We start from the raw sequence: 13,056 nt of genomic DNA, 5'->3' as shown, positions 1-13,056 counted from the left end.
TCCACCCAGCTGGGCTGCCAGGCCAGTACCAAGGCTCCTGTGAGTACCCAGCCTGGGGTCTGGCCCTCGCTGAGGGGGGAGGGGTGAGCAGGGCCCCAGATGCTCCATTCTGCCCTGACACCAGGAGGCTGTGGGCTTCGGGGGGTGGGGAAGAGCGCGAGCTGAAAGGAAGCGGGGCGTCCTCCGTAGACAGCTCTGTGCTGCCCGTGGGAGGGGCCGGGGGCCGGGGAGGAGGAGAGGTGTGGTGCCTCAGCTGCCTGGGGTCCCCAGTCGCGGGGGGCAGCATGCACGTCTGCTTCGTCAGCTCCGACGACAGCAACCTCATTCTGTACGTACGCTTTGAGGACGTCGAGGTTACCAGCCTATGGGCACTGCTGGGTAAGTGACTGGCTCTCTCCAGTGCTGGCCAGCATGTCACCCAGATCACCAGAGGGGAAGCGGGAGGCCCTCTGGGGTCTGCATCGGGCCCACTCCTTCAAGGAGCCCTGGGCGGCTGTGCCCTGGGCTGCATTCAGGGGATTCAGTCCCTGTATTCACTGCAACAGTCCAGGGAAGAGGGGAGGCTGGGCCTGGTGGCAGCAGGGCAGGTGGCCCCACAGTGGGCCAGCCCCAGTGTGTGCCCTGCATCTCAGCTGCAGCATCAGAGGGCTGAGGCCCAGGGCTTGCACCCGCCGCCCAGGCTCAGCCTCCCTGTTGTTCACCCCAGAGGAGGGCGTGGAGAAGATGTGGCCCTGGGCCTTGGCCCTTACCACAGCCCTGTGATTTCAGCGAGAAGAATGCTCGAGGACCCCGCGTGGCTGGGGAAGTACTGGGAGTACGTGGAGAAATTCCGCCTGCAGAGCGCCCCGGTCTTCAATGTGGCCGGTAAGCTCATCCAGCTCCTCCCAGCCGCCGCCTGGCCACAGCCCCCCTCACCACGACAGCTGAAGACCACAGCTGACGCGGGCAGCATCCACAGCACACTCAGGCCGGGCAGGTGCTTCACCTGTGGGGTCTCACTCAGTCCCCGGGCCACGCGGGAGGCGAGCACGGCCGGTGGGGGTGGGGGTGGGGGACAAGAGGCCGGTCCTGTGATTGGTTCATTACCTGACCAATTTCAGAGTGACCAAATGAAGGCCTTTTTCTCTGTCCCTCCACAGGACAGTGCCCCGGCCCAGGCCCAGGGGAGTCCACTCCCTGAGCCTTCCTGCCTGGGCCTCCATCCCTCTGCACTGACCGCAACTCCCCTGCCTTCTGGCCAGGGACTTGCCCAGGAGCCTGAAGCCCCTGCAGTCTGTCCTCTCCCCCTCCCTGTGGGTCACAGGGCCACCTGCCAACTGACCACATAGGGACTCATAGCATCCCCCAGCCCGGCCTGCACCTGGAAGAGACTAGTGGGAGGGGCGTGTGGCCCCACATCCCCACCTCCGCAGAAACATCTGCAGGAGCAGATTGCCAAGGTCCTCACGCCGGCCCAGGCTGACAGTGTCACCCCATGGTGTGTGTCACAAGGCAACCCCAGGAGGTTCATCTCAGGCGCTCCTGCCCCTACCTGGCCCCTCTGGGTCTACTCTGGGCCACTCTAGAGAGTGGCCACGACTCTAACCACACTCCCCCCTGGGAGCCAACTGGGGCTGCCAGGGATGCGTGGACTGGGGCACTGAGGCTGGTGGACGCCCGGCTCAGAGCCAAGGGCCCTACAGTGCGTGCCCACCTCTACTCCAGCTGGGCAGGCTCCGGGGAAACCAGGTCAGAGTCCTTGACACCCACCTAGACAGGCCTGGCAGGTGCCCAGCCCAGAAGACACCTCTGCCAAGCCTACCAGGAGCCCTGCCTGGCCAGCTGTCCCCACGCTCCACCAGAGTGAAACAAGCATGACCTAAAACACTGAACCGCCACGAGGAGGGTTTTGCCAGGGGTGACTCAAAAGCTGGTGACACGGTGACAAAATAGACAGAACAGAGCCGCTTCCCCATAACCAGCAGCTCTGGAAATGTGATAACCCAAGAAGGTGCAGACTTCCTGTGAAATAAAGATATCCTTATTCTGGACTCAGAGAGACGCCCGGGGCTGGGGTGCGGCTGGGTGACAGAGGCGTACTCAGCAGGCGCACTGCCCAACAGGGCCAACAGAATAAATGCCCGCGCTCCTCGGGGTCCTACAGGTCCCCAGCTCAAGTTGGCCTCCACATGCCAGCCCCCAAGGCCGCGCTCCAGAGGGACGTTTGCCCGAAAAAAACCCAAATCTAAAATTTACATGAAAGAGTACAAGTTTAGGAATGTTTAAAAAGAAAAGCATTGAAACGGTCTGTCTCTGGGACGTAACCACAGCGGGGAAGTCACGGGGCATGAGCGCAGGGCAGGAAGAAAGACAGCGAGGCCCGAGGTCAGCAGACAAACACGCCTCCCTACAGCATGGGTGACAAAATGGCCCACCCTAACTGCACCTGCATTGAATAAAGGAGCTGACAGCAACGGGGAGAACTCTGGGGCACAGGAAGGGCAGAGGTGGCCACTCGTTAAGTTAATTCCTGACCCATTCTAGAAAAGAAGAAACCTAGAAATTTCTGTCCTCCCTATACTTGGGGACAGAGGTGCCAACAGGTAGGACAGAAACCCCAAAGGAAAAGAGGGGCCCACGGAGCCTTTGGATCCCCGCACATCAGTTACCACCTGCAGAACTGAAATACAAAAAAAGTGTCACTAATATTTGCCACGAAATTGACAATGAATTCCCATCACACAGATAAATATATATCAAAGCTACTCCCTAATTCAAATGGGAGTTAGAAAAATGAGCAAAAGACCCCAAACGGGGCTATCTGCACACTGGCGGAACACAGAGCTGCCGAGTGCAATGTGAAGAGAGGGGGCCGGGCTCAGTCACCCAGCAGGAGGCACCGCATTGTCCACCAAATAAGACAGGGACATTTCTAGACAGATTCAGTGATGCCCACTGTGCGGGAAGGGCAGCCCTTGAGTAAGGACAGGGCTTGGCAGGCCTCCCTGGACTCCTCAGCAGGCCTGAGTGTGGCCCTGGGAGCCCACCCACTGGCCAGCTGACCTCTGTCCCCAGGTGAACCCAGGGCCTGCTCTGCCTTGATGCTGGCTCCGCTGCTTGTACGTGGGCATTTCGACCTCCTCTCCATAACCCTCCCTGCCTCCACACCACCTTGGCAGAGCCCCTGCTCAGGGCAGTCCCCCTGCCTGCCAGGTCAGACCCAGGGCAGCGACAGACGGGCTGTGGCTAGGGTCCTTCTCCCTCCTCACTCCTGGCATCTGTGGAGACACTGAATGCAAGGGGGGAAATCACTCAGAGCAGACGGCTGATCGGGAGCCGAGCCTGGCCCCGGAGTGCCAGAGGGCCGGGCAGGGAGGCCACAGGAGTGACCGCGGGTTACAGCCCCAGGTCTGACCCTAAAGGCGGCAGCTCCTCCAGCCACAGCGCTCGGCCCCCATCTGCCCTGCGGTGTCAGCAGCAGGGTCACCGCCAGCTCCAGAACACTCTCCCCAGTTCACTAGGCTTCCAGGCACATGGGCAGAGGTGGGCAGGAAGCCCCCTCCCAGCACTGGAGGCTCAAGTCCAGGGCCTGGAGCCACAGGTGGGCTCCTCCAAGGCCTCTCCTGGGCTGGGCCTCACTGGTTATCCATTTGCATGGGTCCCAGTTCTGATTTCCTCTTCTGATGAGGACACTCCTGTTGCACTGGAGTTGGGTCCACCCTACGGGCTTCATCTTGACCTAATGACCTCTGTAAATGCCCCGTCACGTTCTCAGAAACCAGGGCTCAGGCTTCCAAAATGAGAGGCAGGGGGACCACTCCTCAGCCTGTAGCACTCAGGGTGCACCCCTGCGTAGGGGCCCAAAGCCTGCCAGAGAGCAGTGGCCCCCTGAGCCTGCAGGGCTCATCTCCTGACAGCCCCCGGGCTGCCGAGGACACTACCATCCTGACCACCTCTGACCGAGAGGCTTCAGCAGGTAGTCAGCAAACAGCTCCTCAGGAACAGAGGCAAAAGGGCCAGCTTTAAACCCTCGGCTTACCACCTCTCTGTGTCGCCAGAGAGCCCACCTCCAGCCACCTAGGACCTGTCACCTGCAGGACAGACTGGCCACGACCTTCCTGCATCCAACACCAAGCCCGTGCCACATGCAGGGAGAATAAACAGGTTATTTTTTTTTACATTTATTTAACAACACTTTTCTGTTTTGCAAACAGACTTTTTTTCTGAACTGGAGTGTTCCCTTCATTAAAAGAAAATAAAATTGTTCTGTGTCAAAAGCCTGTTCACGTTGTCCACACCACCAGACGGCAGCCTCCGTGAACGAACACTCAGCACACCCTCACTCTTCATCCCAGATCAACCGAGTCAGAGGAGTCGCAATCGTGAGGAGGAAGAGCCCTCTGGAGGGGGTACGTTTTGAATCTATAAATGGGGAGGCTTGGTTGGCATCCTGCGAGTGTGACCGCGGGCACTCCCTCCTGTCCTGAGGGCGTGGAGCCCCCTCAGCTCCTCTCGGGGTGCAGTGCCACCTTGACGTAGTGGACCTGGGGCGGGGGGTTGAACGTGGGGTCCCAGCCGTATTCGGGGGACAGCAGCTTGGTGGGCTTGTGGAGGAAGAAGAACTTGTTGAGGTGCCTTTCGAAGGTGCTGTTGAGCCCGATTTTCAGGTCGTGGATGACGCCCTCCATGTAACCCCTGATGAAGTCCAGGACTCTCTGGGGTGTGCCCCCAATGATGGAGCCGCCGTAGAAGAAGTCTCCCTGTCCGAACGGGATGTAGGCCGAGGACTGAGGCCGCCTCTCGTAAGGGTAATTCCCGGTGTTCCTGAAGTACCACCAGGCGTGGAGCTGCGCCACGGAGGTGCCCAGCGTCTCCACCCCAAAGTCGTCCTGGAAAACCAGGTCGGCCGTCATGCTGAAGAGGAAGTCGGCCTCCTCCAGGATGTGCGCCACGATGTGCTCCCCCAGGACCTTCATGCGAATGAGGTCGATGTCTGACCACCACTGCTCCTCCTCCATCAGAAGCAACTGGAAGGTGCAGAGTGGACGGAGCTCCATGCTGGGCCGCTTGACGTAGTCGTTGGTCATGATGTAAAAGACCACCCTGTGGCCGGGCATGAAGTACTTGTTGGCCGACTGCAAGAACACCTCCAGGTACTCATCAGCAAACCTGGGACACACGGAGCAAGAAGCCTGTGTCCCTACGTGTTCTCTGGGGAACAGAGGCCACCAAAGGCCGCCTGATGCCAAAGAGCCCAACATCCCCCAGGAGAGAAGGCGGGGCCGCACCTCCACTGGGTCAGTCAGGGGGCCAGGACGTAGTGAGCCCCAGGGCCTGACGTGCCTTGGAATTTTGGAACCACTGAGCCAGAGCTAAGTGGACGCTGGCCAAAGGCCTCCCAAGTGGACCCTCGGACCCAGCCAAGGTGGAAAAGTGACAACAGCAAAGTTCTTGTACAGGTCGGCTAGAAGCAGCGGCCATGGCAAGGACAGGCTGCCCTCTGGGACAGAACGTCCATGATGCGTGTCCTTGGTTTTTCCCAAGAAGGGCACATGTTGGTGGCACCTACCTGCCTCTAGCAAAGACAGCCAGGCCCACGGTGAGGTTCCGCTTCCTGTAGAACTTCTCCAGGGCCTGTGTGCTGAACGTGCCTTCCCACAAGATGGGGGCCAGCCAGTCGGTGGTGGTAGTGACATCCAAGCGTTTCCTGGGTAGTACACAGAACAGTTAGGCAGGGCCACCGTGCTGGCTGTGGCCACTGGCGCTAGCGTGCTGACACAGCCCCTCCTGGGCACTAGACAGGGCCTGGCCCTGGCAGGACCCTCCGAGGCATGCACGGGTGTCCTGCCTGCCAGCATGTGCAGAGCCCACAGAGGTCAAGTGCGTCACCCCAGGGTGACGGTCAACAGGAGGCTCACACTGCTGGACTGGTGTCTGCCTCGAGCTCTCCTCAGCCCCCGCCTGCCTCCCAGGTCCAGAGGCCACTTCCTCCAGCTCTGGTGGCAGAAGGGCAGTTGGAGGGGAAAAGCAGCCCGACCAAGTACCCTCCATTACAGACCAAAGCCAGCTCACAGTGGGCCCACGGCCTCCTGCACCGTGCCTCTGCCCCCGCCCCACCCCCGTGCCCAGTGGACATCCTCATGCCTGCTCCAAGCCAGCCGAGGGGCCAGCGAGGTCGGAAGACGAGTCAGAAATGGGGGAGAGGGTTAGATTTCCATAATGAAGAAATGACAACAGGATTTCAGATGCGCCAGGCTGGCTCAAAATTTGAAAATCAATGTAAACCCCACATCAAAAGCCCAAGACCAACCCCGTGCCCGTAGCAATCGGCACGGACAAAGCAAAGAGTTTAAGAGGAAAAGCTGTGGAAAGAGTTCTCAGAGGGGTTTTGAAAAGTTCTGGGTTGGGCATGCTCAGGGGAAGGCCCTCACCAGAACCTGACCATGCTGCTCCCCAGGACTCAGCCTGCAGAACTGTGACAACTTGCTATTGTTAAAGCCACCCAGTCAATGGTACTCTGTTAAAGCAGCCAGAGTACAACAAGTACCACGCCCTGCGCCCTAGGTGGACATTCACATCTGTTACCACAGTGTCGCAACGCACCAGGCTCTTGACCAGGAGGCACTGCATGCGAATGCTCACGGCAGCACAGATCCCAAGAGCAAAGCAATTCGAGCCCCCAGGAGCAGGGCAGAGGGTGGATCTGTTGGGGCATTTCCACGCCAGAGTACTACACAGATGTCAAAAAGAACTGCAACAATGTGCAAAATTTGGGTGAATCCTGGCCCCGTGGCACCAAGGAAGGGGTAGACCCAGAAGACCACCAATACGCACGGTCCCCTTTGAAAAGCTATGACCAAGATTCAAATGTGGATGTTTCAGAACACATACAGGTGAGATAAAATGATAGGAGGAGAGTGGAGGTCAACCCACCAGGACCACACGGTCAGCGACGGGAGTTGGGCCAGTGAGTGTTGCAGAGGTGGGCACTGACAGATAGGCAGGGTGGGGAAGGACAGACACCCAGGCATGGGCATGAAAGGCTGCAGCCCTGTCTCAAAGAGCCAGCAGACCGACAGGCAGCCTGAGTGGGCTCTGTGCAAGACACCGGCATGGGCTGTCCTGAACCCACTCTGCCCACCCGGGGTCCCCTAAAAGACCCAGGTGAGAGAGGGACGCACAAGAGACCAGCCAAACACAAAGATGCCCCCAAACCCTGCGACAGTGCCGGGAGTGCAGACTGAGTTGAGGGGTTCAATAAGCAGTTCTGCCACTGCTTATTGAACCCCTCAATGAGAATGTTCTCATGAGACGTGAGTTTATCCACTGCGAATAAGATGATGAAAGGGGACAATTATTAAAGGGACATCTAGCAATTTTAACTTTACATCAAATGTTCTGATGTTATGACCTTTGGTCTAAGAACCCCATTTCAGAAATTTATCCCACAAATAATACACATCATCGTGAACAAAAAGGAAGAAACCGGTCAGCCACTGACCCACTATGAGGACCTCCCCCACCTGTGAGCTACCCGGAGCCCCAGGGACGGCTCAATCGGCCAGCCCCAGAGGGGGCACAGCAGCCACCAGGACGAGGCCCCAGGGGGTCCCCCAGGCAGCACCACCATTGGCATCGTGCCTCCAGGTGCGAGCAGGGAAACCTGAACAGACCCTCGAGACTCAGCCTGTCCCCCACCCACTTAGTTGCTCTTCTGACCTAAAAGTCACTGATATTAAAGGACCAGACACACCTCTGTCACGGGGACATGGTGGGGACTGTTGAAGCCAACTACTTCCTGATCTCCAGGAGCAAACCCTGTGCTGGGACAGCAGGCTGGACCACAGTTGCACCCGTGGGCACACATGGCCTCCTGGGAGTCCACTCTTCTCTTCTGCAGTGCTAGTGAAGGGGCCTGGGTTGGCTGCACATAGCTTGGCCACCCCTGGATAAGCCAGGACCTCGGAGCCCAGTGGACAGAGTGCGTCCACTCTCTCCTCACGGGTGATGCTGGGGCTTGGTGAACAGAACCTGGGCACCCACCAGAGCCTCAAAGATCAGGGCACCACTCTGGACCCAGGGCGCTATGTCGTGGGGATTGGAGGAAGGAACCCGTCCCTTCAAGTGAGGCATGCTGTTTTCATAAAGGGACATGTTTGTTCTTACTTGGGTTTAAACCAGGTTGACAGCTGAGGTTCTTCTACGCCGTAGTTCCTGGGGACAAGGGGGAAAGCAGGTCATCACAGAATCAGTTTGCTCAGGGAACACCTACGTGCTGAGCCCCCCGGGGGGAGACGCTATTTGGAGCTAGCTCTACCCACATCTTGCAGCCCCTGGCTCCTGTCCTTGGGAACATACCTCAGCACTGACTGGCCCCTGGGACCGCCCCCCCAGCACACCGACCCACACCTGGGTCCAGAGGCAGTGGGAGGGAGGTCTCCACAGGGTCTGGAGGAACAGGTTGGCCCAGGGAGAGGTATCCGAGGCAGAGTGGCCAGGAGGCCCTGTGTCTGGGGGACTCTGGAAGGAATCCACATTCCAGGTCAGAGCGTGGGCATCCAGACGGGCACGGAGTCGGCTGATTTCCTCCTGAGAACCAATGTCTGCGCCCTGTGTTGGTGAGGAGTGTCGGGAGGTGCAGACCTGATCTCGGACTCTCTTAGACACAGACACTCTGGACTCACGGCAGTCCCGTCCCCTGGAGCATGCTGTGAGCTGAAGCACCGTAAGCTGGAAGCGTGTTTCAAGCCCCTGGCCCAGCGAGTCCGCTCAGCCCAGCCAGACCTGGCCACACTCAGACCCTCGCAGCCTATGGGGACAGTCGTTCTGCAGAGCCTGTTAGAGACAGCACCGGCCACCTCATTGAACTGCTGAAGGCCGTGCTGAGTGGCAGACACGAGGGGTGCAGTTCTGCAGAAAGCTGGTGCAGAACAGGGCGAACAGGGGCAGCGGCACCAACCGTCCAGAGTGCTCTGAACCTCAGAGTGCATTCCCTCAGACATTATCTCAGTGTCCTCAGCGCTGGACCTCCCAGCACACTCTCTCAGAATCCAGTCGTCCAGGCCAGATGTCATCAAGAGGGAACTTGATGAAAGCCACCTCCTTCACAGTGCTGGTCTTGCTGACTTCCAGTCCCGGGTAGGAGACGTGGCTGGAGTGCCCCACCCTGAAGAAAGCCACCATCCCACAGGGACCTGCCAGAGCAGCGAGCGCCACCCTGGTGCTGGGACAGCTGGAGGTGCTGAGCCACCATGGTGTGGATGTCACCCCGGTGGTGGAGGTGGCCCTGCAGCCCAGGCTCACAGCAGGGTGGCAGCAAGCTAGTTACACCTCCAGTCACACCTGCTCATGCTGCTGTACTGTCCCAACGGCCCTGACCTGAAAGACCCCAAACCTCTGCGGCCCTTCAGAGCTCTCTGGCCCCAGGCTCCCGCTGCCACAAGGCCACTCCCTGGGCAGGCAAGCTCCCTCCCCTTGCCTGTCCCCTCAGGGAGGCTGCCCGGGGCTGCTTGGCCGTCCTGTGCAAGCCTACCCCACGCTGCCGTCTCATGCCCTGTCCTCTCTGTGACCAGCCCCAGGTCCTCAGACCCAACACAGCTTTTCCCTCCAGCTGGACAAACACGGCGGGTCATGGCTGCTGCCCTGAGTCGCCTTGCTGTGTGGAGGGGCTTGTGCCGGGGAGGGTGCTCCTGCTAACAGGGTCCAGCCCCTCGGCCCCACTGGGCACCCTCGTCTTCTAGTTCCCAAATCCATCAACCAGCACAGGATCCCTCCTTCTTCAGGGGCGGGAGACAGTCAAGCTTTGAATTTGAACAAAGACGTTTTGCAATTTGAAGTTTTAGATTTCTAGGATGAAGTTCCATGTATTTATTCATTTCTTAACCAGATTAATGCCTGAGCATCTCACGTATGCGGGCGTAATGCCCAGTTCCCGGGCGGATGGTCGAGTCCCTGGCCCCCTCTTCCACTGTGAGCCCCCGTACAGCCTCCGGGCCTCCGTCCTCTCCGCTGCCGCCGCTGTGCAGACCTCAGGGTTTTAGAAATGAGCCTGGCGTGCAGTGGCAGCTCATGGTTTCAATGACAAATGACGCTGGGCGTCTTTGTACTCTGTGTTCTGTCTGCATGTCCTGTCGGGTGAGCTCTGGATGGCTCTCATGCCCGTTCTTCAGATGTCTGGCTCCCTCCTTTACAAGCTCAGATGCAGGCCCTCCACGGGTTGGCAAAGGCTTTCTCCCCCCGCCCCAGCCCGTCTCCTTCCCTCTCCGTCTCTCTGTCTCTCCCTCTCCCTCTCTCTCTCCCCCTCCCTCTCTATCTCTGTCCCTCTCTCTCTCCCTCTCTTTCGTCTCTTTCTCCTCTCTCTCTCTCCCTCTCTCTTCTCTCTCCCTCCCTATGTCTGTCCCTATCTGTCTCTGTGTCCCCCGACTCCCCTCTCCACAGGTGCTCAGAAACACCGTGTTGCTCCTAAGGAGGACCTGGGGAGTGGCACGGGGTGACTAGGGTTCAGATTTCCAAGAGGGAGTGAGGGCAGCTGGCAGAGGTGCCCCTGGGACACATAGGTGCTGTTTACATCAGACACGTGGCCGGAACTGGAGACGGCTTGTGACCCGCCTGGAAGAGCCTCCTGGCCTCTCAGCTGGCTGCACTGGCGTCCTGCCCTATAAACGCACGGCCCCACGACGTGTCTGGTTTTCTCTGTCTGGCAAACCCCTGCAGGCACACACTGTGGTCTCCCGCTTCCCCGGCTGGAGCCCAGCATGTAAACTGGCACCCAATCAACAGCCGCAGGCGTCCACAGGGAGCCAACGCTGGCTCCTCCTCGCTGTGCGGCTGGAGGTCCTGGTGCTGCCTGGCCGAGCAGCCAGCAGGGCCAGGGCAGTGGGAACCTGCTCTTTACTGGGGGCTTCTGCCAGGACCACAGGGGAGATGGCTCTGGGAGAGTGTCAGCCCAGCTGGGCACAGTGGTCACACCTGCAATCCCAGCAACTCAGAAGGAGGATGGTGAGTTAGGGTCAGCCTCAGCAACTTAGGGAGACCCTGTCTCAAAACCTGGAAAGGCTGGGGTGTGGCTCAGTGGTGCAGCACCCCTGGGTTCAGCCCCAGCACCAAAAAGAAGAAGTCGGGAGGAGGAAGAAGAATGCAAACCCAGGCCAGGCCTTGTCAGGGCTTCTGCGTCCCCAGGAGGGAGTCAGCACTGACCCAGGTGTCGGCGCCTCACAGGGAACAGGGTTGTGCCTCTTTCCTGGCACCTCCGGGGCTGGCAGGGCCGGGTTCTGAGGTCCTCGCATGCAGAGGGGGCTCTGGTGGCACCTGCCTCCTCTCACGTGCCACAGGCCTCGTCACCACCTCAGGTCTGTGCCTCGGGGTGTGGTTTGCTATGCCATAAGGTGACGGTCACGGGCCACTTCAGTGGCTCCCACACACGTTTGGCCCTTGCCCGGGAGCTGGTCCTCGTCATCTGGGAAAGCCCTGGCATCGCGTCCAGAACAGGGCAGACCAGGGTCCTGTCTCGGTGCGTCTGACTTTGGGGACTTCGTCTCGGGCCGTGTGGCTTCGTGGTCTTCTGCTGCCCACGTGGTCTCAGCCGAGCTGACTCCCAGCCTCCGCCTCCAGGTGCGTCAGACGAGCCCACGGCCTCGAGGACTCCGGGCCTTCTGCTGTCCACCAACCCCACAAGGCTTTGATCCCTGACCCTAAGGGACCCTGCCCCCCATGGGCCCCTGATGTTCCTGGGCCTGCGGCAGTGCTGCCCGCCTCCTCTGACAGGGCAGGGCAGTCCCCCATCACTGGGCTCTTGGAGACTTGGCGTCAGGTTTTACCTGAAGTAGTGCTTGGCCATCATCAGGGATAAAAGAACCAAAACCAGGAACAGCATTCTCCGCTTAGAATTCATTGCCTCCTAAGGAAAGGGAGGGAGGGAAGCACACCCTGTCACCTCCAGCCACAGATCAACGGGCAGACATCTGGACACCACCCAGGGCCTCGCTTTCAGAGGTGCAGCCTCAGGGAGGGAGCCCGGGGACAGGTACTGTCCTGCGGCCTCTGTCCAGCCAAGAGTCACACCCACCCTGCTGTGGCTCTCCTGCCTTCTGAAGGTGGTGATGTCGCTGTTCTCCTTTGTGATGCGGGCATCCCTGGGCTGTCACCGCAGCAGGCCTGGCCACTGGAGGAGTCCCAGGGTACCTTGAAATGCTCTTCGTGCCTTGCCGTGCCCCTGTGCAGGTGCATGGCCCACCCCCTCCCAGAGAGCACCTGGAGCAGTGGTCGTGGGCATTTCTGGGTGGGGCAGAGGACGCCGAGTCCTGGTCTCCCTGTGTCCTCCCAGGGTGCCCGTCTCTTCCTGGGAGCCTGCTGCTGATCATTTCCCCGACAGGACACACACCTACACGCTACAGCACGAAGACAGGGTATGTGTGAGCCTGCCTTCTCCAGAGGATGTCCTGACTTGTGACCACAACACAGACCCATCAGAAAAATGAAAGATTTTCTAACTGAAAAAATCTGGACACTAGTTTCTCGTGGCTGGCGGAGCAGCTGCCTGAAACGCAGGGCTCCAGCCAACTCGCCGATTCCCTTGCGGCTCGGCACCCGGAGATCTAAGAGGAAGGTCCCCTGGGGGACGGGCTCCTGAGAATCCTGCGTGGGGTGAGCCAGTCTCTCCAGCTGAGCGCCGGCTGGAGTGCTGCTGTGAGCAGCTCTGCTCTCCAGTGCTGCCGACCTCGCGTCTGCTGGTGCAGGAGCCACCTTCGTGTCTCCGTCTCAGCACCTGCTGCCGGATGCCTGGCTCCCACCTGGGCCACGCACCCCCTCACTGCCTCTGCCCCTCTCTGTGCCCAGCCTGGGCCTCTTCCTATGGAGTCCAGGCACAAGGGGCGCCCCCAGACCCCACTGCATGGCTCTGGGCACCTAAGCCCCTCCAGCCCCAGCCTGGCTCCACAGCGGGGCAGGGCAGCACCTTCTGGCCAGCGGAGCTCTTGCTTCTATTTTCCACTGTGGTTTGGAAGGTGCTCCCCACTCGAACAGGAACTTACCCCAGAGTCCTCCGTTAATGGTATCACCGGGGTGGGCACGTAATCCTGC

At 59.7% G+C, this 13,056-nt stretch overlaps 1 protein-coding gene across 1 annotated transcript; it reads right to left on the bottom strand.

The window, feature by feature from the left end:
- Positions 1-4,481: 4,481 nt before the first annotated feature.
- On the bottom strand, positions 4,482-11,815 carry GLT6D1 (glycosyltransferase 6 domain containing 1; the record flags this gene model as incomplete). The annotated part of the gene is made up of 5 exons (XM_081269495.1): positions 4,482-5,148; positions 5,549-5,686; positions 8,146-8,212; positions 9,887-9,996; positions 11,796-11,815. The coding sequence occupies 5 exons, from the start codon at positions 11,813-11,815 to the stop codon at positions 4,482-4,484; spliced, it is 1,002 nt and encodes a 333-aa protein (XP_081125621.1).
- Between the last annotated feature and the right edge of the window lie 1,241 nt (positions 11,816-13,056).

Source organism: Spermophilus citellus (assembly GCF_964194105.1).
Source record: "Spermophilus citellus genome assembly, chromosome: 2".
Lineage (NCBI taxonomy): Eukaryota > Metazoa > Chordata > Mammalia > Rodentia > Sciuridae > Spermophilus > Spermophilus citellus.
This window is presented reverse-complemented; position numbering and strand designations above follow the sequence as displayed.